This window comes from Drosophila bipectinata, chromosome 2R (genome assembly GCF_030179905.1).
Source record: "Drosophila bipectinata strain 14024-0381.07 chromosome 2R, DbipHiC1v2, whole genome shotgun sequence".
Classification (NCBI taxonomy): Eukaryota; Metazoa; Arthropoda; class Insecta; order Diptera; family Drosophilidae; genus Drosophila; species Drosophila bipectinata.
This window is the reverse complement of record NC_091737.1, coordinates 11711097-11736370: the sequence shown is the minus strand read 5'-3', so window position 1 is coordinate 11736370 and position 25274 is coordinate 11711097. Positions and strand designations below refer to the sequence as shown.

Genomic DNA, 25274 nt, shown 5'->3' with positions numbered 1-25274 from the left:
GTGGCTTTCCATCAGAACCGGTTTTCTTTGAATGTTTATCCAGTTGGAAACTCTTTAGATGCATTCAATTCCTCATCACAGTTCAGTTCCATTTAAAACCTCGATGCGTTTACATCGTCCTAGGATGCACCTTCAGTATTGCCTTATTTTTGCCTTGATGTGTCTTCTCTTAAGCCCAACTGGGGCTCAAGAAAACACTAATCCTGCAAATAAAACCCGCATAAAAATACCGTTGAGGAGGATGCTAAGAAACTTACACAAGGACCCTAACCAGGGAAATGGTACAATGCACATAGTTATCCACAAGGTTGCGCCAGGAGATGCCTACTACAAGGTATTCGATGGAAACGAGACGGCAGCCAGGGGATTCACCAATAAGATTTGGAATCGTCTATTGAATCGCTACAACACAATGCTAATATAATTTATTAAATGTAAATAAATTAAAGACTAATAAATATTTTAAGTAATTATAATGAAGCTAGAACTAAAGATGGACTCCTCATCCGAAGCAGTGTCTTTGGTGTGTAGACAGGCGCTGGATCTAGTGGTGAAAACCTCCGGTTCCTGTCGGCAGTGGTGTCCCTCTGCCTCCTCCTCCTTGACCATAGTGAACGTGCCGATAGCCTTGCAATGAGCATCGTTCCTGCACCCGGAATCACTGGCCCAACTCTCACACCCGCATTGGGGAGCCTCATCCGCCGGCAGATGCTGGGGTGACACACTGCTGACCACAGCTCCTCGCTCCTCCGCCAGCATCCGCTGACGTCGATGGGCTAGGAAACGTTGCCAGCTCCGAAGCATTGGCCGGATGCAGCACAATCCTAGACAAATGTCCGAGGTGCCCTTCATGCACAGGAAAAACTCTGGCATGAAGGAGGGATTGATGACGGCGTAGACCACAATATTCAGAGACAATTGCAGGGCATTCAGGGTGATGCATATCACCTCTAGTTGCTCCATCAAACCCTCATTTACTTTGTTGGTATCTCCGCCAAATATCAAATTCAAGGAGCTCTTCCTGGAGGTCATGTGAGCAGGAAGTTCTCCAATCAAGTAAAGTGTAATCACTATTACAATACTTATGGTTAGTTTCATTTGATGCTGAAACAGGGGATTAGCTATAAAAAATCGACATTACTTAAAGTATTTAAATCCCTACCTGATAGCGCTTGGAAGTGGTGAGAGAATTGGCATTATTTCCACCCGATTGGTGACATCTCTGGCTCTGCTTCGTCCATTTGCGAAAGGCTATGATGATGGCCATGTTGCCAATAACCAAGAATATGGCAGGCATTAGGGCCAACAGGACAAAGGTAAACCAGTTTTGAACTTTATAAAAACTGTTAAATAAAAGAACTATTAGCCAATGCTTTACTTATACGAGTCCTGACCACTTACAAGGAAAAATAGAACTGCGTGACATGGCAAGTTCCATCTCCATCGACGTAGAAAACAAAAAAATAAGGCATATTAACCACCACGGATATCGTAATCACTGTGGCAATCATATAACGAGCCACCTTGCGCCGACAAAATCGTGGAGCTCCGTTGGTTTTCTTTATACTGGACAGGTAGGTGAATCGATCCAAGCTCAAGCAGGCCAAGATAAGATTGGCTGCTCCCGTGCTGATGCCAAAAAGTGGCGTCTGCCATTTGTAATCATATTCGATCCATGAAGGACTGGAGTAAAAATAGCTTCTGGACAAGGCAGTCATGGTTATGAGGAAGCAGGAGATGCAGTCCATCCAGGAGAGGGCAGCCAGGTAGCTGAAGGACGAGGGTGTCATCTTGGGTCTCATGAAAACTACGGCGTTTATGAAGTTTGTGCAGAGACCAAACGAAGCCAATGTGGGTACAGCCAGTCCGTAAAGTACAAATATAGCCACAGAGGGCATTCTCCTTTGGAAGATGCATAAATCGCTGTGCTCCATTAACTCCTCCCGATCCGGTAGTCCCGGTAACTTCGGCCTGAGGTCCCAGTTAAAGTCTGGCCTGGTGAAATTCACGGCAAACATGACAGATGGAACGAATCGATGACTGGCTTTATTGACGGACTACTAACTGACTGCCTGACTGGAGAGGATGATTAGGCAGCGCCTGCTGGACACGTCTATCTAATTGTTGCAAATTCTCGATAAGATTATCTAACGCTAACGGACGCATAAATGTTAATTTGTACGCAATCAATGATAACGCCGCCACGCAAACCAACCTCAACATGGTCCTCTGATCGCCCTCGTCCCTTTATTTGTCTCTTACCTGGGTACGTACCTGGGTATCTAGGTGTATATATGGTCCGATATCCTCACATTCTCTAGTTGGTTGCATACTGAATGGGGCAAAACCAAAATTTATGATAATACTTGGGTAGGTTTCGGAAAAATAAGAAACATTTTCGATACCTTTTGAAAGTATTTAAGAACTAGCTTAGGAAAAAATCCTGAAATGAACCTCAAATATCTAAAAATAATTAGAGGAAATAAATAAAAATATCTAGAGTTTTTCCCAAAATGGCTACTCACTGTTATCGATCTTGTTATCGTTTTTAATTTATATCGAAGAAAATAGTCCGCCATGATGGAAAATGGCTTTAGGACTTTAGAAAGGTGCTAGTATTCCAAAACCCCCAATCTCCTATCACATAAACACATATTATTTGGAGACTCAGATGTATTTAGTATTTTTATTTACTCTCGGTTACTCGTAATGTGTAGTGTGTGTGGTTTATTCAAAGCCATTTTGTTTGATTTATTTGTGTTTTTCTGTCTGTTTCTGTTTGGCTTGGCTCAATAAATTATAGATTACTGGTACAATCAGTTGTTGGGGCCTGTTTAAATGTACATTCGTATATGTACGAATATAGCAAGGTCTAGAGTTTCGACTGATTCCACAAGAGGTTTGTGTATGAATTTAGTAAATGTAAAAATAGTTAGTTTTTAGTTTCATTTTCGAGTTCGATCGAGAAGTTATTCGCTTTGGAAGTTTTGATATCGTGTGGTATTATATCTCTAGCTGAATATCGTATCTGTTAAGAGTAATTCACACCGATATATTATAGATATAAATAGATATATGTGTATATTCTATTTGTTTTTGTACTAATTTTAAGTTAATATGCAATAAAAATACATACGTATGAGATTTTGGTTTAAAAAATGACCATGAAAATTATCAAAATTACATTAATACATTATGCCTTGTAAAAATGTCGACTCTAAATAAAATATTCTTGCAGTTAAAGTCCTACCAATATGCATTTTTTTAATATGTATATAGTTTGATAATAAAAATGAATTTCTTTCAAATTGTAATATTTTCAATATTCGAACAGACTTGAAAAATGTTTCTTCTTTTATTTTAGTTGTCATAAAATTCATTAAAGTAATTCAGACACGCATACACATCTAAAGATTTATGTTAATTATGTTTTCAATTTATTGTTAAAAATACGAGCAAATATCTTCTTCACTTTCGGGCTTCCCCCTCGGGTTGAACATCCTTCGAGTGCTTCTCATCGTCCTTGTGGTTGCGATTCGAGTATATCTTTTGATCTACTTTGTTGACTTAAATATAAGTTTTGATTTCAAATTGGAGAGGTAAATTAAACGTTTTAAATGCTTCGAGTTCGGAGTTACATATTATTCATTATATTTGTAATTGTATGCAGTTAATTGTATTAATTCAAACTACTTTTAAGCTAAATATTCCGCTCACTTTACCAATTGTTTTTTATGATATATGTGTATTTTTTGGAATCTTTGTTGTGCCCTATGCAGTTAGCTTGGCTAAAAATTCCGATCCCAACCGACAGTCCGATCTGTCAGTATCGTTTTATAATTATATATTTTCACTATAAATATGCGTAGCCTCGTTTGGCAAGAATTCTTTTAAGGTTTCTTCTATGAGAGAAAGATAGCTACGAGAGGCACAAAAGCTTAGCTCGGCTGGCGCTAATTTTGGAAATCGGTCTAGGCTATATATGTATATCCGTTGACTATAGTTTCACATGCTTATAGTAGATTGTCTGTTCAACATAGTTAGTTGTTAGCATCTAGATTCCAGTTTAGGTACTAAAGTTTCCAACTCAAGAACAATCTCAGAATTCTCGGTTAGGAGCAAATAAATTTTTAGTTATTACTTTTACAGATTTAGTATTAAGTATTTTCTAAGCTTAACTTATTGCTATGCAATTTGTTAGTTATGGTACATTGAGACTCTATGCCAGCTTCATATATAGACGTGCTATATATAAGTGTGTTTGCAATATTCCTTCCTCCTTTTCACTTCTCTTTATTAAATCAAAAAATTTCAAATTAGCCTACGCACACATTTATAAATTAATGGAATTTAAAAGTACCTCATCTATGATATTTACGCTTAAGTATTGAATATGATTAACAAAGATTAATTTCCTCCGTTTCTTTATTTTTGGCAAACTCACCTAAACGCGTTTTCGATTTGATTATAATGCCGGGGCGAGCACTACAATCCAATGACGTTTGAACCTGGACCAAAACTTCAAAATCCACTACGATCGTATTATTCCATCGCATTAACTATTTAAATTAATTGATTTGCTACAAAAACACTCAGATATTTGCTAAAAAGTTAACTCTCAAATAGAAGGTATTTAAATGCTAAAATTCTTTCGGAAATATGTTTATAGCTTTTTGGAAACAGCTTGAAATTGGACAGAATCGATAGAAGTTCTACGCAGAGTGAAAGGACATCATTGGGTTAATGCTATAAGGTTTGTGGTTGAAAATGATACTTTTTATTGCTTTCCATTTTGTTTGGCTTTACGATGAGACTTGATCTTGAACAGTATTCGAATATTTCATAACTAAAGCTCTGTTTCACAGTAACTATCTCTTACAATTAACTCAAAACTTAACAATTCAATAAATATATAGATACATTTAAACGAAGAAACTTAACAAAGATTAATTGTATACACAACAAGATGTCTTTTTTGCATTACCAAAGTAGTTAGTAATTGATATCAAAAGAGACTTAAGGGACACAACTCGCAGCATGGAAATTTGGTTTGATCTGGGAATCAGGAAGGGGATTTATGGGCTAAACACATATTCCGGATTCATGTAGGAGAAGCCAACGAATTCCGACTGATCTAGGTTCATCATGAACACCTTGTCTGTGGGCGTCAAGTCTGTTTTCTCTGATGTGAACTGCTTGTCAAAGTTGGACACATCCTTGCGGTGTTTCTGGAAGATATTTTTGTTTAAATTTAAATACTATACAGAGAGTTATCTTTCTATACTTACGATTTTCGGCTTAAAAGGTGGCTGTACTTCGCGATTTTCTATTTTCTCCCAATCTATGCGCCTGAAGAAAGGATGCAAGCGCACATCTTCTTCGCCAGAGGATCCACAACCCAAACGCTTATTGGGCTGTTTAGTTAGGAACTAAAAAAAGGGAATTATTAATTAAATAGTTTAAGTTTTTCAGCTTAAAAAACCTACGCCCTTGCAGGCCTCTTTGGCCTCCTTGCTTAGGCTCTTCGGATAGGAAACATTGTGATCGGTGATGGCTGCAAAGAGCTCCTCTTCATCCTCGCCATCGAATGGAGGCTGACCCACTAGCATTTCGTAAAGCAAAACGCCGTAGGCCCACCAATCCACCGATTTACCATAAGGTTGATATAAAATAATCTGGAAAAAATAGGACACCCTCTAATATTTTGACTTTAAAGTATAATAATAATATCCTACCTCAGGAGCTATGTAATCTGGAGTTCCGCAGAAGGTCTTTGTTGTCTTGTCACCTACAATATTTTCCTTGCACATGCCAAAGTCAGCTATCTTGACGTGGCCATCGGCATCCAAAAGGACATTATCCAGCTTCAGATCCCGATACAGTATGCCCTTGGTGTGTAAGAAGAAAAGTCCAGCTGCAATTTCGGCGGCATAGAATCTAAAAGATAGAAAAATGGGAAAAGTACGTAAATCTCCATAAACTAAATTTAAGCACTAAATTTTAAAAAGTTTGGCCCCAGTCGAAAGCTATATATTTGCCAAAAATCATCCGATTCTTGAGCGGAATACCTTAAATGTAGATCGATTCTCCATAATTCTGCATCAAAATCTAAGCACACGATTTTTTTTTATGTTTTTCGTCAAATTTTCTGCACGACCCCCTGCCAAATGTGGAAAGTGCTGGGGGAGCACATTTTGGCCCACAGCGTTGGCTATATCTTAGCCAAAAATCATCCGATTCTTTATCGGAACACCTTAAACGATTTTTAGATCGATTCTCCATAAATCTGCTTCAAAATCTAAGCACATGATTTTTTTTAAATTTTTTGTCAAAATTTCTGGACGACCCCCTGCCAAATGTGGAAAGTGCTGGGCGAACACATTTTGCCCCAGAGCGTTGGATATATCGTGGCCAAAAATCATCCGATTCTTGAGCGGAATATCTTAAACGATTCATAGATCGATTCTTCAGAGATCTGCATCAAAATCTAAACACATCATTTTTTTTTAGATTTTTTATCAAATTTTCTGGACGACACCCTGCAAAATGTGGAAAGTGCTGGGTGAACACATTTTGGCCCACAGCGTTGGCTATATCTTTGCCAAAAATCATTCGATTCTTGAGCGGATTACCTTAAACGATTCGTAGATCGATTCTCCATAAATCTGCATCAAAATCTATTAATCTAAGATTTTGGTGGCTATATTTCAATAAAAATATAAATATGAGACTTACACAGCCACTGGCTCCTTGAATTTTCCAAACTGTTGAATTTGGAACATCAAATCTCCCCCGTTTACATATTCCATCACAAAGAATAAACGATCCTGAAAAGTTGAATTTAGTTTCTGTAAAAAATTTCACTTAAAAGTAAAATAACTACCATTGTCTGAAAGCAGGAATGCAATTGAACCAAAAATGGTGGCTTCTCGCCCAAGGCCAGGACACGTTTCTCGATCATGGTACATTCCACATCGTCGTCCTGAATGATCACATCCTTCTTGAGTATCTTAATGGCATACAGCTCCTCGCTGCCTTTCCGTTCGGCGAGTAATACCTGAATATTAAGAAAAATGGTAAGATTTCCGGAAATTTTTAGATTTCTGTGGTATATTGCCTTTCCAAACGACCCCTTGCCCAGGACTTTGATGAAATTGAAATCCGTGGCCCGGATCATGTCCTTTTTGGACTGTGAGTGGGTGTTTGTATCGCTGCGCATCACCAAAGGCTTCTTCTGAGATGGCTTCTGCTTGAGCTTCAGCAAGTCCTGCTGGTCATCAGCACAGGGCACATTATAGTATTCACCCTCCTCCTGGGTGAGCAGCTTGAACCAGCCGTTGGTGGGATTCTTGATGATCTCTGAGATCCCGAAGGACAGGGCACCCATGAAGTCATTGCGAGAGGTGCGATCCCAGTCCCAGACCTCGATCAGGATGCGGCGGTCCTTGTCCTCGGGTTTTAGGTCACTAAGAACAACATTTTCGGTTAAAATGTATTTGTTGGAACTCTAATATCTACATACTATGTTATAGTCTCATTCCAAACAGGATTCAGGCAAGCCTTAATAGTGCGAGTCTTCTTCTTGGACTGATCCTTGTCATCGGGAATTAGCTTCACCTTAACGTACGGATCGCTGAGTCCATTCGGATCCATGGGTATGAGATTGCGACCCTCCTTAACTGAAAGACAAGGTGGTTAATAATGTCGACAGCCAGGCAGTCAATTAAAACCCATCCTGGCTGAGTGCAACATTTGCAGCACAAAAGCCTCTACGGAAATTACGTGAAATATGCTTCTAAGCACGAACAAAGGACGGTGTCCTGGGGGATAGTCCTTTGTTCGGAAACTGCATTCCAGTTTAGTATTCATTATGTGGCATTTGCGGCTAACGAAGGAGAACGAATACAGAGAATTTCCTTAAGCGCGCAGAATGAATTAATGCAAATCGTAAGCAATTTTCCCAGAAGCCCAAAGGACCTGAAACTTTCACTTGCAAAGCTTTTCGCTACTGAATAAAATACAAAAAAAAAAACAAAATAAAATAAAACCAAAAAACAGGAAACGAAACGAATGCCGATGGAACGATGAGGAGAAATCCAAGTACAAAGACGGAGAAGATGTAACATTTTAAGCGTGTTGCTTGAGAAACTTTGCGGCTTCCCAGGGCATAATTTTTTCCACTTGCCTTTTTTTTTTTGTATATTCTGTAAACTTTTCACCCACTGGCACCCCCCCTAAGGCATTCGTGGGAAACAAAATATACAACAACAACAAAAAAAAGCAAGAAACTTGGGCCGCAATGCCATAATTGGTTACAATGCTTAAGCGGCTTAAATTTGTACGGGTATTCCCCTGACTTACTCTGGACAGTTAAGAGATTCTCCTTGACATTGATCTCGAGATTAATGCGTCCTCGCCGCTCCGTGTGATCGCATCCGCAAAGACTGGGCACATTTTCCTTGCAGCGGGCATGAACGTTCATGTCACATGCTGGATAACAAAATATTTTTACAAAAATATTTCATTTAAATATTTGTAATTTTGTGTTTTTAGTTTTAAAAAACGGGAGTTTAAGAGACTTGGTTAGTGGGATTTGATAGGCATGACTTGGATGTTAAAGTGGAACACAGATTAGGACTCTCACACGCACACACACACAGACTCACTTTGAGGTACAGTCACGCTCACACACAATAGAGTACTTACCTCGACTGGCGGGAAAAACTAAAGTTTACCTGTGGAAATGCAGTCGACTAATCCGTCCAGCGGCTGCTGCTCTCCCTTGCAATCCAATCAGTAAATAAACCATCAACCCAACCACCCATCACCCATTACCCATCTGCCATGAGGCATCCTTTCGGGATTAATTTTTTTCAACCTCGATTTGGACTCGCCGGCGGAAATTGACAAACTGTTGCACAGCGGCAGGTCTGACATCGACAAGTGGCAAGCGTTCAATTGGAAATTATTTGCTAAAATCGAATTGCGATTCATTTTCATGGAATACGTTTTGTTTTCAATTAAAGCACTTTGCCCATCATCATCAAGCATCAGTGGGCATTATCCTGTTTGCGCTGATTGCTTCAGTTTCCTTTCACATATCCGCTTTCCCGCCCCTTCCTGCCTCCCCCTGTTGCTCTCTCCTTCCTTCTTACACTTTCCGATTGTTTCTTTCTTGGCCACATTCCGCTTTGGTCAAGTGTAAAATTACTTTTGGAAGGTCTTAATTTCATTGAGGCGCACTGTGCGTATACGTAATGCTCAGATCCCGCTGCGTATACGTGATATTTAAGTTACGTTTGTGGAGGGCCCTGTGGCATGTCGGTCAGCACAGAATGTGCAGAAATGTGTACACAAAATGGGGAAAAAGGGTTTTCCTTTTGGCGTGGGTAAAAAAAAAAGAGAAACAAAAATAAATAAAACAACACCGAGCTAAAAAACAAACAGATATGAGTGCTGGGCTGGCTGGTGCTGGTGTATACTACATGTGTATACTCATAATATGGCCTCCATTTTTTCCATTGAATGCCTGCATATATTTACATTCCCTTCTCGTTTGAATATACACTTTTTTTGGGCAAATAAACAAATATTTTTGCAGTTATGCGGATCAGTGAAAAGCTTTACTCGAATAGTTGTTGAAAATAAAGAATTTTATCTACTGCATCTACTAATTTTGAAGATATTCCTTTAACTCTTCTTTCGAGGGCTTATAGTCACCCCGATGAAGTGTACCTTTAACAAAATCATCATTGTCTTTGAAAATGGAACAATTCTCTACATCGTCCAAAACAAGACATAGTTATAGCTACGAAATGTTTATGTTTATTAAACATAATAACTCAAAAGATGTCTTAGAAAAGCACTTTTATATCTTGAAGACATTGGCAATCAATTCACTGGAATTCCTCCACAGTTAAATCATTTTATTGAATGTTTTGTTTAACAAATCAATTTACTACAGCAAGCCTCCAATGTAAAGACAACATTTTAAAGGTCTGGAGCAATTGGTGCCAACGCGAACATAGTTACAGGGAGTTTTCTGGGGTATGCAGGCTCCATTTGGGCCACAATCTAGAAATAATATGTTATTAGGTTTTCCGATAGTCTATGAAACTTACAAAACTCATCGTCATTCTGGCCGTAAGAGCCAATTAGAATTAATGACAAAAAAGCAAGAAAAAAGATGAAATTTAGTCTCTCTGACATTTGCGGTTGCTTTAAAAAATAAAATGAGTAAAACTCTTACCATAAGCTACAGCTGCGGTTTAATTCAATCAAAAACGGTAATCTAAGCATACAGAATATAGTTTTAAGGACATTGTTTTAGTTTAATATTTTTTGTATGGAATTTGGCTGCAACATTTGTCTTCCTTCTTACAAATGGGCTCAACCAACGTTATAGGTCGCCTGCATTTCACTTTTTTTGGCAAACAAAGTCCATCTTCACAACCTTCGAAGGGATAAGGTTTTCGGTGAAGTTAAGGGAACATTTTAAATAAGTTTATTAAATATACGAACGTCTCAAACGAAATCCTTGGCAAAAGTCTAACAATAGTAGAACAAAAGCCGCTATGACAAACTTTTGGCGAATTAACATCTTGTCTGTACAATAATATGCATTAAGCAATTTTTTCATTTATTATAATACCCTCAGACTGTGAAAAACTATTTAGTTACGGTTTTTTAACTTCTTGAACGTTTTATTGATGCTAAAGCTTGCCGTGACTCTTCATTAGTCTACATTCCATTAGTTTCAAACGACAATGTCGTTTCAAGGACATTGTTTTAGTTTAATATTATTTGTATGTAATTTGGCTGCAACATTTGTCTTTCTTCTTACAAATGGGCTCAACCAACGTTATAGGTCGCCTGCATTTCACATTTTTTGGCAAACAAAGTCCATCTTCACAACCTTCGAAGGGATAAGGTTTTCGGTGACATTTTAAATAGTTTATTAAATATACGAACGTCTCAAACGAAATCCTTGGCAAAAGTCTAACAAAAGTAGAACAAAAGCCGCAATGACAAACTATTGGCGAATTAACATCTTGTCTTAACAACAATAGGCATTAAACAATTTTTTCAATTATTATAATACCCTCAGACTGTGAAAAACTATTTAGTTACGGTTTTTAAACTTCTTCAACGTTTTATTGATGCTAAAGCTTGCCGTGACTCTTCATTAGTCTTCTTTCCATTCGTTTCAAGAGGAGCCCAAGAAATTATGGGTGTTACTCCAATGAGTTCGTTTCCCAAGCTGATTTATTTCATAAAATATTTCTTACAAGAAAAATACATGAACATTTAAAATCTTTGGTATTTAAACCTATTTATCAACCCCTTTCTGGAGTCGCGGACCATATCTCAGCACACCACTTACATATGTATGCATTTTTATGTTAGACTGCAAGGTATCAGTGTGGAACCATGTTCTTTATCTCTTATTCCCATGGTTTGACCCTTTTAGTTCTTTCTTTGCAATTATCATTTAGAATCTTGTTTAATCTTTGAACAAAGATTTTGCAATGCCCTGGAACCCTACTATTGCTTAAGTCGCACTTAGTAAGGCAAAGGGGTTCCAAGTCAGGCTGAGAAGGACACACTTAAAAAGAAAATGTTTTTAACACATACCTACAACCTTAAATTTTAAATGTAAAATATACTTATTTGACTACTTTTCCCAAACAAAAGTAGGACAAGAACAGCAGTGAGGAACTGGTGGTGACTTATCATCATGGCGACTTTTCACGATATCTGTTTAGATTTTTCTTTAAGATTTGTTTATATATGCTTTGTGTTCTAATTTATTTAAATTTTAAACTATAAAAAATCATTTAGTTCTGGAAATATCTGTAAAACATTGTCAAGGTATAATTTTCAGCATTGTTTGCCATTTCTATTGTTGCCCAAAAAATGCTGGGAAATAATTCGACTTACATCAATGAAATTCCAATATTTGGCAGAATGTTTCCAGGAACCAACCCGCAGACAAACACAGGCTTTCAAACAAAGCCAAACACAATCGCATAACGGTATCGGGCGGAATAACAAAACAAACGCAAACACAAACACAATCGAAGGCTCAAACAGAAATGGCAAACCGCACTGGCTATTGTACAGCCATCCACACCCCACCGCCCACCACAAATTTGCATTTTGCTGTCGGCCAAGTGCCTTTTCATTTGTATTTGTTTGGCATTTTCTTGGCCCGAAGTCTTCTTGAGCAGTGACGCGTAATTAAATTATTTGTTTGGTCCTTTTTATTTGGCCAAAAAGGTATGACATGTATTTCGATAGCCCCAGCCCAAGCAAATGGCTTGGAAAATTCTACGATAAATAGACCAGATAAAGATATTGCTTCAGGAAACAAACATTTGAAATTAGTAACAATCTATTAAGTGGCTTTGGCCAACTAGCATGCATGTGCGAATTGAGGCAAACAAACAAATAAAGTGAAAATTAACAAGTTCTTAAGGATGTCAACACAAAAATTAAAAAGAAAAGCAAATGCAGGCCTTAAGTGCAGGCAGGTGATGGCCTGAAAAGCAAACTGAAAGGGTAGGAAAGCGGAAAAGCTACAACAAACAACTTGCTCAAGTGTGCGAAACACTCATACACACACGGACACAGGTACACACCCTCACACACACAAAGACAAGTGCACACTTAAGCTGGAACAAAGCACTGCTAATTGTAAATTGCAACAATTCTAAAAACTCTGCGGCAACGCCGCCAAAAATGCAAATGACAGGCAAAATTTTCGCCAAAAACAAGTATGTATGTACAACCAAAACACAAACGAAAGAGACGGGCTATGGGTCCGAGAAAGAGAGAGGAAGAACTGTTGGAAATTACCTCGACACTTGAGACCCTTGTGCGTGATGCCGTGCAACAGAGACCCACAATGATCGCAGAACATCGGCGATAGGAAGGCCACATTCTGCCATTTGTGGGGCATTTGATGGGCCTGGCCGATTTCGAGTTTGATTTGGAAGAGAAAACTAATGGAAAATTAACGCAGGGCATAGGTATGTATAGAGGAATTAACGGGTTGCTAATAAATAGTTTCTATTATCTACACAAATAGGTGCAAAATCAATAATATAAACACATTAATCATGAGATAAGGTAGTATCACATATAATGGCCACAGTAAGCTGGTTTATACAAAAAAGTGTGTTTAAGTAATTTAACTAATAATCGTATTAAAGAAAAGTATATAAATTGTGAAGAATGTATTATTCAGATTGGGGAAAGTATTGCAACTTAAGAAGAATGTGGGAAGGCTTTGATTCTCTTTAAAATGCATTAAAATGAGTTTCGCTACAACATCCAAGATCAGTCAGTCTCATAAGCTAATTAAAGAGCTCTGGAAAACTTTAGTCTCGGACTAAAATCCCCTCTGAGAGTTGCGAAAAGTTCCATGGGGAAAATGCAAAGTGCAAATGTTTTCCGCCGCTGCTCGGGATTCGTGCTAATGAAATAAACGCGACGTTAATTGAGTTGCAAGTTGGCCGTCACATGTCACAAGCAGCTAAATCAAATATACAGAGGGGGACGCTGAGAGTTTTTTATGGGATGGAAGGTTGCTGGCAGGATAACATAAATATCCTTTTACGAAGGTTGAAGAGACAATTGCCACCTAATCCTTTTCAAGGAACTCGTACACACACGAGCGCGCCTTGAAACAAAGCAAGGCAACAAAAAATCAAGAGTATCTTTTCGACACACACGTGACATTGACGGACAACTTTTAAAGTTTTGGTTTTTTTTTGTGGGCCTGTGTATGAGTGGGTGGGTAGGATGGGGTGGTGTGGCACTTACTTTCCGGTGGCACTGTCACAGACATATGGCAGGCCCCGAACTCATCAGCAACATTTCAGGCTCACAGCCCAAGTTTTCGATTGTTGTGTTAGTTTGCGGTGGTGCTAGTGAGTTGCTGGTGGGTGGGTTTTTGGTTGCTGTAAGCAAGGACATTTGATAGCATTATGCGCATGCATGAGCATCCGCCGAGTAGTTCACACACACACAGACTTACATTCCTTTCTCTCGCCTTTTTTCGGTGGGGGTACTGGCAATTTGTTGTTTGTCTCTGCCAAGGTTCAACAGCTGCTCAGCCATTAATATCCTTTGCTGCCAAAAGACAAACACCAACAGAAAGCAAACAGACTCGCAATCGCATACACACGCGCGCCTGACCTTGGCATCGGCGGAACGTAGAAAAAAAAATTGTTGCATACTTTGGGGGGCATGCTCAAGGCCTCCAGCGGGCTGGCTTGGCTGTGGGTGGCAAGTGGGCGGATTTGTTTGGATAAAATGCAATCAAATTGAAGGTAAACTTTCGTATGTGTATGCCCTTCAGTGGGGCACGATTTTTGAGGGTCGTGGGACCCTGGATAGCCACAGGTGTTAGCGAAACTTACGAAGGTTGCAAGTTGCACGTCTCCAGAAAAATATATATGTTATTCATTTTATTGTTATCATCACTGTATCAGGCCACATGAAGAGCTCGTAAACAAACGGGCCCCCCCCATCAGACACTTTCACCAATAAATCTTTTTCCGCACAACACTCTCACACCCGCACACGCATGTAGATAAAATTTCATTTGGCTAACACGCCCCCATTTGACGCCTACTTATTTGCCACGTGCCAGCGCAAAAAAATTTGAAAAAATATTTCCAGGCGAAATTTATCACAGAATTCCTTGCGTTGCTGGCTGTCACCTAACAAATTTGTGCCCCCTGCTCCTGCCACTGCCCCTGCCACAGCTCTCTGCCTCAAACCACTTTTCCATATCGTGGTATCATCTAGCTGGATGGATGGCGGCAGCTTCCATTACTCCATTGAATGTAATTTTTGGTATATAAAACGCCGTCATATATACATACCTATATATGTATGTACTATAACTGCCAGCATATTAACAACTGATGCCCGATAACAAATTGGGGGTATGGGTCGTCAGGCGTTGGCAAATATAAATTGCCATGTCATTTATTCCGACAACCCAGATAAGAGTCGTTTGCCGGGTGGATTCCCTCCTGAATGTGGTCAGGGCCAGTATCTCTCTTCCTATCGGATGGTTCTGATAGACTTCCATGAGACCAACTGCATTCCGATTTCAATCTTGGCTGCCAAGAAGGCAATAAAATATTTGCAATCGATTTGCTCTTAGCTTTTTTGTATGTTGGCCAAAAACAGGTGTGAATCTGAGCCAAAATTGATTTGCCTATTGCCTTCAAAATAAATTTGATCCGATTTGAAGCAAAAGCAATAAAGTGCCAAAGATGTTGTCGCCCAGAATGTCTCTCCCAGACAATGGAAACAGTCAAGCTTATTGGGCCACGTTGTATTCCTCCCACCATACACACACCAACCACACCCACCCACCCACATGATAAGAGCTAGTATGTGTGCGTAATTGATAAGAGGGGTGGTGAGGTGGAGATGGAAATTGTAGGCAAATTTAATTCAAGGTTTCCATGGACAGAGTATCACACTTGATGGGACAGACGGATGTGACATTTGAGTCTCAAATTCGCAGAATATTTGCCTTGCTTTTTGGTATTTACACTTGGCTTGCTCTAATTAAGACAGTTGCCATGGCTATAATGTGGCTATAACATGGCCTAAACCAAATTCCTGAAAACTATTTACAAATGATGGTAGGAAAAGGGTAGCATTTAAACTATAAGGTATTTTCTTTATAATTCTATAGAACAAGCAAGTGCCTGGTAAGCAGGTGCTCTCGAATGTAAAAAGGATCCTAGGCAGCTTAACGAGAATGACAATGTTTTCCCAAAATTGCAAGTGTCCTGGGGCACAACCTCGAAACTTTTTATCTGCAGTACATTCACAATTTGTACGTGGGTAGCCAAAAAATACATTAAAATTATATTTATATCAGTAGCGGCGAGTCGCACAGAAATTTCTATACAAATGACAAGCATTGTTTGGCAACTAAGTTGGCCTTCCACCCAATTTTCTGTGCGGACTCCTCGACGTATCCCTGGCATGTGCATAATTATGCAAATGAATTGGTTGCAAAAGGACGAGGGAAAGTAGAGGAAAGTGTTTTTTCAGAGAGGGGGGAGGGGTGGCAATGGGGAGTCGGTGTGGGGGCTTGGTAGGGCTTGGTCGGTGGAAACACGTGCCACACACAGAGAAAACTTTCAGTGCGGTTCGGTTACGGAAAAGTGAAAAGCAAGCAGGCATTGTACAGGAAACCGAAAACAAAAAAAGAAAACCTTTTTATTTTGTGGAGGGAAAGGAGAAAGTTGAAAGTAGAAAGGGTTTATCGACATATTTACAAAGGTGCGCCCTGCATATATACACACACATATATATGTAAGTATATGTATTTATTTGTAGGTAAAAAACAATTTAAATAATTAACTTTTTGGCCTGTAAAAGAAAGTTTTTCCCGTTCATGTTGTTATTGTTGTTGACCTGGTCAAATTGAGTTTAAAATTTAATTCCCACAAAAACACACAGCCACTCGCACACACATTATCATCATTATTTACACTGTCAGACAGGGTATTCGGAAAAGGATTAAAAGTTAAGTGAAAGAGAGACGCGAAAAAAGTTTTGTGATTAGAGATAGAAAGATAGAAGGTAGCGGGTTGAGGTCTGGGGGTAACACTTAAGGGTTAAAGAGCACAACTTTGGAGGTTTTTTTAGGGGTTTTGGGGTTACCTGAGCATTTGAGACCCTGGTGGTAAATGCCATATAGCAGGGAACCACAATGATCGCAGAACGTGGGTCCTGCATATGTGAATGGCTCGAAATTGTGTTGAGTTTTTGGTGAATCCTTTATTTATTTTTGAATTTATTTTTTTTTCAATAACATTTTCAATATAGTTTTGTTGTGGTTTTTGGTGCGTGGTTTTCGTGACAGCGTGAGTTGGACAGCGAATTGAGTTTTTGGTTTTGATTTTGGTGGATGCACACATGGAAAAGAATATAAAGTTTTTTTTTTTCATGGTAAATCAACAGAGCACAATGACAAAATAACAACTTCTCTCCTTATCCGGACTGTGAACATAACAAATGACAAAATCTACTTAAAGTTAGTATTACTATCGCTACTCAAGTTAATTTGAAAAGTCCTTTCTTCTTGCTGTGCATTTTCCATGAGCGAGGGAGTAGCTTGAAAAATCTGCTGAGAATTCCTTATGCTCGGGACATAAAAATCCATCTGAGACCTCATATTTTTAGCCCAGGCTAGGAGCATATTTTCTCTCGGACAGACGGCCTTAGTGGGTTGCATGAATAAATACACAATGTGTATGCGGAAAAATCCAAATGACATTTTCCATAACCCACCAGGCTACTCGGCTACGGGCTACCGACTACAGCCGGCAGAGGGAAATTCGCATTCGCATTTTTAGAACGAGTCGTCTGCCTTAGACTGGCAAAGCAAAGTTGACAGCTGAGTCGGGAAACGAGGGAGACCAGGACATGACAGCTGGGACACTAAGGACACTGCTGGAGCGGACGGACGGACGGGCGGGCATAGCCGAAAATCCAAATGACAGTTTAATTTGACAGAGCCCACAAAGACTAAAAGCAATGCAAATAAGACCTGCCCCTACATCCTGCCACTCCTACACCGCTCGCAAATGGAAATGCATATTACGGAAATGTCAATTCACTTATGCACAACTATAACGGTATATATAATATATATCCTATTTAGCATATGTGCTTGTGCCCACTTACCGAATCGATGCCTTTATCCTTTCCAGGGCAGATGAAGGTGACATATTCGTGACAACGCTTGTGCACCACATAGGAGCAAACTGAATGTTGTAGGGGAAAATCGCAGAAGAAAAGTATTATATTTCAATTCTTTATTCCTTGGAGAGGTCGCCCTTACCTTGGCACTGAAATCCTTGCTTTCCGAAGCCCCTGGAAAACATGAAAATTAAGCAGAGAGAGAGAGTCAATTTGCATTCGTTCGTTTTTCCGTGGCATTTCTGACATTACGCCAATTAGCATAAATATTTAATTCGATATTAATCAATATGGCTCAAATGGGAGGACCGAAGCCCTGGGGTCTTTTCAATTTAATCAATATGGGAGTGCCGCCCACAAAAGGACTATTTAAATGTTGTTTTCAAAAATGAAATGCCACAATTAGGCTTTGTGGCTATTTATTTTCAGGCGAATGATGGGGGCTTTTTAATTATTTCAATTAATAATTTATGATAACTACACAAAGGGAAATTGAGCGATAATATCTACAAAGGGTATAATATTTTCGATTTTCCACTCTAAGGGAAGTAGCTTAAATTATTTTTATAATAAAAAGAAAAGTTTTAAAGGCCTCATTCCGGAGCAATGCTTAATTGTCGGATCCTGTTCTAGGTCTTAAATACTAGAACCTACGTGACTTGTTCTCACCATTATCCGGCCTTAGTGGCCTACCCTCGACCATAAATGACTTGACCACAAACCGCTTTGCCAGCTCCCAGCCCTTTTGGCCAAGCTTGCAATTTGGGGCAAGGCAAATTATTCACATGCACAGCCGGAAAATGCATGCATACGTTTTTATACTTTATACATATATATATTTTTTTTTAGTTTTGTTTATTAAAGAAGGAGCAAGTTTTGAGGCAACTTTTGCCAACTGCCAGTTGAATAAGTTTCAGCATGAATGGAGGCCAATGGAGACCCGTTTAAACTTTGCTCCGTTAAGCCCAAAGGATAGTTGATCCGATTAGGCTGTCGGCCATTGGACAGGACAATTCACACAAAATGGAGCGATTTGTGTGGCTTGTTTCATAATTTTATTTTGCTTCCCCAGTCGCTGGCTTTCAGCCCGTATTTTTCATTTAATTTTAATTCTTTTGTTTTGGCCAGGTTGTCTGTTCGTGGCTTTTTGCTGTTTTCTGGCTGTCTGTCGGTCGTTTGGTCTGCTTTTTTTTCGCCCCGTTTTTGTTTGCGCATCAAATGAAGTGAAAAAGCAATTTTCCCGCGCCTGCAGTTATACTATGATTCCATTTTCCACCCGGCTCTCGCTTCGCAAAAACAATATTTTTTCACTGCACCTTTTTTATGCTTTTCAATTTTTAATTAAGCGCATATTTTCCACCAGAATACCGAATAAAAAAAACTATTACCCGACAAGGAGATGGGTGGGGTTAAGAATGTTTGCATTTTGAGTTAATTAATCAAACCAAATGCCAAAAAGTGAAAAGGGAAAGGTTGAAAAGCCTGAAAGTTAAAGGTCTTACTTGGCTTGATTTTAATGCCCTAATAATTTTAATAAAATTATTTGATATTTATTATGACGTGCCACAAACATGGCAAATGTTCCACCTGCTGCCTGGCAAACGAAGGCGGGCGACACTTGGCCACCCCAAAACCCACTACCACCAACACCCAGATCTGGAGCCGAAACCACCCAATTTGAGCACCACCGCCAGTGGATCGACTACGTGCTTGCAACGCCTTTTTGCAACGCGCCCGGTCCGTGTGCGTCGTCGTGCCCCCAAAGGCCCCCACACTATTAATTAAAAGTCAACCCGAACTGTAACAGTGGCTGAAGTTGTTAATTAGTTGCAGGCGCCCCCCATCCGAAAACAGGCGTTCTTCCGAAGAGGGCGTGGCCAGTGGGGGGCAGGTATTGCTGTCAAAGCGCGTTAATTACGTGTAATAATGATGCAGTGGCAGAGTAGAGAGTAGCGAGGCAAGTACCAGGCCACTGTTGTTTTTTGTTGGCCTCCCCATTTAAGCGACTGCTATTTTTTGGAGGGTCGTTTTCGGCTTTCGGTTTTTGGTGGTGGGGTTTGGTGGGTTCGGTTCCCCAAAAACGAAAAATTCGGCTTCCGCCTTCTATGGGCATAGATCGATGATGTCGGCTGGTGGCGCATTTTAAACAGCAATTAATTTAATTATTGCTAAAATGTTTTTTTCCCCGACAATTAGCCAAAGAGCCGAAACCGAAACCGAAGCCGAAGTGGAAGCAACAAGCCGCGATGACGAAAGTCACCGCCCCGGAACAAAATGAGACAAGCCTAATAAATTGACTTGGATTTATGTCCCAGATGCCCAGATTCTCAAATACCGAGCGACTTTCCATATCATTCATTAGTCGCTGGCTTTAAATTGTCAACGCAACAGAATGCCTTGGCTTTGTGGCACTTTGCGGTGGCAGTGAGCCTCGCAGCCTCGTGTTTGTTTATTAAATATGAATTAATATCACTGGAATTGCTCGTCAAAGTGTCTGTGGTTAGAGGGCATCTCTGACTATGAATATAAAGTGCTGAATTAATTAATTTGTGTTTGGCCCAGGCCCACACTCCACTTCTCTCTGACTTGGTAATGGAAATTCAATAAGATTTCATTTTATGCTGCCAAGGATGTGTGTGTTGTGGAATTGAATTTGTTCATGAACACCCTGGCTTATGATTTTCTAGCACAAACATACATTCGATAAGCTACAGTTGATATTATAAATATTGTATTTTCTAGCTCTACTCCAAAACCATACAGATTAGAAATATACATATATTCTCTGAAATACCTACATCCAGGCATATCCCGACTGATAACCGCTGTAAAAATTGAAATCCTGTTATAGAATTTATGTTTTTCTTGCTTTTTTTTGGGGGGAAAGGTGAACTTAATGCGCATGAAATTGATTTATAATCCACGGGGAAGCAAGGCTCTAAGGCCAGGAAGTGACTACTGGGACTGTGCTGTCAGGACTACCAAAAGTAAACAGGTTACCCGACTTCACTTCAGTCTATTTTTTTCGTTGGCCCTCCTGTTCTGTTTGTTTTTTGTTTGGGGAGCAACAATGGATTAAGACAGATTTGGCTGGTTTTTCCTTAAATTAAATATTTCAGAGACTGTGTCCTGTTTCTGGTTACCTGAACAAACTGTAATTGAAGCTATTGTGGCTTTTATGGTTTTTCCAACCAAGAAACTATTTAAATTTTGTCTTAAAGTTTGTGATTTTTTAGCTAACCTAGTAGTGGGTAACATATTCTTGTTGCTCTATTTCTGTTATTTGTTCTGCCTTTGTTGCTCGCTTCTCTCGCCTTGTCAATAGACGTTTATCGATTCTGGCCAGTGATGTTATGTGGCCGCCTGTGTAGACCCACAAGTGCCACTGGCTGTGGCGGCAGGAGTGAACTATATGTGGTGAACTATACACATGCATAGTTATATGCAAAAGGTAGTAGGCACAATTTTGAGGAGCTTTGGAACATATATTTATGAAACTCACCATATAAAGTCCTTGCAGTGGGAGCAGAATGTGGGCTGCTTGAAGAATCGGGCTATGAAGCAGTGATCCTTGACATTAAAGACGTTCTTCTTCTTGAGGGCTCCTTTACGGAGGCGGGATTTCATTTTATTCTCGCCCACCGCCTCGTCTCCGACTGCCCCCGCCTGCTGGTGGGGATCCCCGTTGTTATCACTGCCCTCCGACATTTTTTGCTATTTCTCTTTTTTTTTTATTATTTATTTTTTAAGCTATATAGCTTCTTCTTTAGCTTGTATATGTTTTTTTTGTTGATTTTTTGAGTATTTTGCAGCTTTTACAAATCAGAAAGGTTCTTTAACTTGCTCACTTGTTGTTTCCACATTGGATTGTTGTTGCTGGACGCGCACACTTTGTTGCTTGTTACGTATTTCTTTCTGGCTTTGTGTTTATTGATTTTCAGCTCTTGTTATTGTTGTGTTGTTGGTTTTTATTAGGCCTTAAATGCCCAACCTCTAACGTTAATAACGATTGCAGGAAAGTAATAAAAAATTCAAAAACTGGACTTTAGAATCTCGCTTTAATTTGGTCAAAACCGATTTGCATAATTTTATTAATCGCACGCTCATTATAAGAACTGAATTCTTTCACATTTCCATTTGACGGGTATGTGGCATTTATTTAATTATTTTTCACTCGCGTTTCGCATCGATTTCAAATTGATTTTTCATTCTTATTTCTTAAAACATGCGCAGCAATTAAACAAAAATCAAGCAAATGTCAGCGACGGCGACGGACAAACAAGCTCATAATTAGCATTAATTTTAATTCGCCGACAGTTAATTATACAAAAGAATGAGAATTTTTGGCTGAGGGGGGCTAACAGGGCTAAAAGGGCTGCCAGAGGGCCTGCTGAACGGCAGCTAAATAATAAATAAATATTATAATTTTTCCCACATTGTTGAGTGGAGGGGGGTTGTGGGAGGAAGACCAAGCGTGCCAATAAAAAAGCGACATGCAAACGAAATAACTTTTATTTCAATTTTTTTGTTGTATTTTTTTGTGTTTTTTTCTGCTTTATTGAAATTTTTGCAATGCCAATTTTTGTGTGTGTTTCGCCAACTGACACGTTCTTGCTGGCCAGTGCTCTCACCTGAGCAGGTGGCTAAAAGCAGTGAAACGAATTGTGTTTACCCTAGAATAAACAAGGCATAAGCATAAAAATAATTAAAGCCACCACTGCGTATACGTGATATAGTTTGAAAATATTACGTATACGCACTGTAAGCCTGCAAAAGTCTTTTGTAGTAAAATGAATTTGTTTGCCAGCCCGCATGAGCCTGTTAGAGCCTACAACTTTCACTGCGATTGAAGTCACAATACATAGGAGCAGTGGCACACACAGAGCTACGGAATAAAAACCCACAAAGGACACACAGTTGTGGCTCTGTTACTTTTACTGAAAATGCGATTGTATTCGTGAGCGACAAGCAACAGTTACTATCATTTCCGAAGCACTTTTGCTCACTTTATTTATTTTTTGTGCCCGTCACGTTCCCCACACTCTTTTTTGTGTCGTTTATTTTTTATGCTTAATGGCTTGTATGGTTATGACCGCTTTTTTGTTACTGTTATGACTCGGTGGGTGTTATTAGAATTCACCTAGTATAGAGTACTACAGATTTATGGTTTCAAGCACATGTGAATGCGACGGCACAGCTACTTGGCTTTGGCTCTTTAAATCGTTGCTTGTTTACTTTTCGAACGATGCCACTCTTGCAGATGCCACACTTATAGATGCCACATACCATACACCACACGCACTCAAGACACGCGCTAAGTAGTACAAAAACAAAAACGGCAACTGCCTCGGCGGGCCAACCGAATTATTATGAGCAAGCCAGGCCAACCATATTCCTGGCAGTGAAAAATCCAAGTCCGTGGCTAAGTGTGGTGAATTTTCCTTCAGTTCTCTCAATTCCTTTCCCCTTGGGGTTACACAAGATTTCTTTTTGCCCGCACACACACTCGCACTCACACTTGTCGTTGTTGTTGGTGGAAAAGTAGGGGAAATATTCCCCAGGCTTGTGATTTAGCCTTTTTCGTTCTCAACGGACTTGGTCTATTGGTATTTTCCCCGGCACGTGCGCTCCGCTCGAGTCACAAACGCGTTCTGAACCGCCAAGTGCCTGTTTCTGAAGCGATATCTTTTCGTAGCGAGCTTTTGTGCGCTCTGTTAACTAACAGAGCCGGAGGCCTCTCGCACTGTTAGGCGCATTCGGACGCTTGGGGGTCGGACGGACTAATTTGCATCCCAGCCACAGCTGATTAACATAAGTAAGCAAACGCCAGAGGCCCTGGAGCCCGCCTTCGAAGTCGATGACGCTGTTGGCGGTTTCGAATCCGATCCGATCTGATCCGATCGCCGGATCGTCAGCGCATTTAGACGCTAATTGATTCCACTGAACGAAACTTGTTAAATGGCTGAGAGTCAGCCGGTTTTGGGCCGTCGCGTCGTAAGTCGTTGGACACCCAATCGCAAAGTCAAACAAGAAGTGAATTGAATTGGAAATCGAATACCCTACGATCTGTGACATATTTGATGGTATAATGTTTTATCTACTCTTTTAGGCTTGTGGTTTTTGGAACTATGAAGTCGATTTGCTTTTGTTTTAATTTTTATAAATAATTTTATTCAATAATAGCCCCCAAGCCTTTAATAGGTTTGGCCCTATCAATAAACAAATCAATAAACTGACAAGGTTACTTCTATAGATAAGAAAAACTTTCCAACAAAGAATGGAATTTTTTTCTATAGGCCCATTTTTAATTACTTGTTATTTATCTGTTAATTCTTGGAAGGTAATTTTCAGATTACGTCTCGCTTTTGCAAGCCTACTTAATCAGTGGGCAGATCTCCGCTTACGGCACCCCAGCCTAACCACAACCTTCGCTTCTATTACCTGTTACGTGCCACATGCCCCCGCATTTTAGCCACGGTGCCACATCTGATAGCCAAGTGTCACGTTTCGCGGCCCAGCTCGAGATCTCAAGCTGGGGCGTAGCAATTCTATACGTATTTCTTGTTGTTATTTCTAGACATTTACGCGTTGCGGCTAATGCAATAATTATTTATCTGCCAGAGACACGGACAGACCATAAACTATCAAAACATTTTCGATTTTCAGTTAGTCAGTCAGTCACTCAGTCGGTTAGTTGGTCTGTTTGGGTCTAATAGAAATACCAAATATTTTTGGCCAGGCAAATAAATATGTACATCGTACAAACATAAATAACCTCTGCATGCACGCAAACCCAAATTGGAGATAAAATATTGTGGTAAATTCCCACTACCAATTGCTCAAAAAGCCATTTGTCGGCCGACATGTAAATGGCCATGTTGAAAGCCAAAAGGAATTCGGTTGCATAGATATTTAGAACCGAAAACGCGTCCGAAACGAATTTAGGCGGGACTCCTCGGGCCGAGTAAATAGCTAGTAATTTATGAATAATTTGCTTTAGATATCACAAACATTGGCTAATAAATTTCAATTGCCAGGCTAAGCAATTAAAGCCCATTGAAATGCTTTCGTATGTGGTGTAATATTTCAGGGTATATGGGTTAGACATTTGGCGGCTAATAAACAAAACTAATGCAGGGTAAATCACGTTCGTTTTTCTCACTTTTGGCCATAAATTCTCATAAAAAGTTATGGAACTATTCAAGGCTAGAAATGCATTTTGTTCTTAATTTTTTAATGGCTTTTCCTCATTAAACTTATATAATTTAATAGTACTAATAAAAAGAGTTATTTCCACGTTTGTCTTTATTTTCCTTTACAAATTATTTGCAACACTTGGCTAATTTCTGAGAAGACTCCACAGAGCTCTTAGCCCAGTTTTTAACACTTGGTAAGGGTCTCATGTGCTTCTGAATCCGCCGAATCATTATTAAAAGCGATTCACAGCTTCGAATGGTAATTTCCAATCCGAGACCCTTAACTTTCACTGGGATGCTCTCAATTTTTCGTGAACTCCCTCAGGGGAATTT

The 25274-nt window shown here is 39.6% G+C and overlaps 3 protein-coding genes across 7 annotated transcripts; 1 reads left to right on the top strand and 2 right to left on the bottom strand.

Moving 5' to 3' along the window:
- Nucleotides 1–58: 58 nt before the first annotated feature.
- Nucleotides 59–443, top strand: LOC108133182 (uncharacterized). The gene has a single exon (XM_017252994.3). The coding sequence runs from the start codon at nt 59–61 to the stop codon at nt 422–424; it is 366 nt and encodes a 121-aa protein (XP_017108483.3). The 3' UTR covers nt 425–443.
- A 19-nt stretch (nt 444–462) lies between these two features.
- LOC108133179 (putative G-protein coupled receptor F59B2.13) lies at nt 463–2071 on the bottom strand. The gene is made up of 3 exons (XM_017252991.3): nt 1402–2071; nt 1163–1343; nt 463–1104 (listed from the first exon to the last, which is right to left on the bottom strand). Exons 1-3 carry the CDS (start codon nt 2016–2018, stop codon nt 463–465), a joined length of 1440 nt encoding a protein of 479 aa, XP_017108480.3. The 5' UTR covers nt 2019–2071.
- A 2683-nt stretch (nt 2072–4754) lies between these two features.
- Pkc53E (Protein C kinase 53E) lies at nt 4755–23406 on the bottom strand. Of its 5 annotated transcripts, none has more exons than XM_017252892.3 (14): nt 23262–23406; nt 21248–21738; nt 17888–17919; nt 17731–17810; nt 12859–12970; nt 8362–8490; nt 7523–7679; nt 7118–7466; nt 6884–7057; nt 6736–6827; nt 5736–5937; nt 5487–5675; nt 5289–5429; nt 4755–5228 (listed from the first exon to the last, which is right to left on the bottom strand). In XM_017252892.3, the coding sequence occupies exons 2-14, from the start codon at nt 21451–21453 to the stop codon at nt 5076–5078; spliced, it is 2016 nt and encodes a 671-aa protein (XP_017108381.1). In that variant the 5' UTR covers nt 21454–21738; nt 23262–23406; the 3' UTR covers nt 4755–5075. The 5 variants fall into 5 exon arrangements, with proteins under 5 accessions (XP_017108381.1, XP_017108376.1, XP_043067045.1 ...); XM_017252887.3 differs by lacking the exon at nt 12859–12970 and adding an exon at nt 16705–16819 and having other exon boundaries at nt 23262–23405; XM_043211110.2 differs by lacking the exons at nt 12859–12970; nt 17731–17810; nt 17888–17919; nt 21248–21738; nt 23262–23406 and adding exons at nt 8736–10074; nt 10122–10453; nt 10522–10656.
- Nucleotides 23407–25274: the final 1868 nt, after the last annotated feature.

Coding starts and splice junctions, on each gene's coding strand:
- LOC108133182 (XM_017252994.3), top strand. CDS start 59: ATGCATTCAATTCCTCATCACAGTTCAGTTCCATTTAAAACCTCGATG.
- LOC108133179 (XM_017252991.3), bottom strand. CDS start 2,018: ATGTTTGCCGTGAATTTCACCAGGCCAGACTTTAACTGGGACCTCAGG. Junction 1,344..1,401: donor ACGCAGTTCTATTTTTCCTT/GTAAGTGGTCAG, acceptor TTTATTTAACAG/TTTTTATAAAGTTCAAAACT. Junction 1,105..1,162: donor CCACTTCCAAGCGCTATCAG/GTAGGGATTTAA, acceptor CCCCTGTTTCAG/CATCAAATGAAACTAACCAT.
- Pkc53E (XM_017252887.3), bottom strand. CDS start 21,453: ATGTCGGAGGGCAGTGATAACAACGGGGATCCCCACCAGCAGGCGGGG. Junction 7,058..7,117: donor GCAAGGGGTCGTTTGGAAAG/GCAATATACCAC, acceptor CTTAATATTCAG/GTATTACTCGCCGAACGGAA. Junction 5,229..5,288: donor CACCTTTTAAGCCGAAAATC/GTAAGTATAGAA, acceptor AATATCTTCCAG/AAACACCGCAAGGATGTGTC.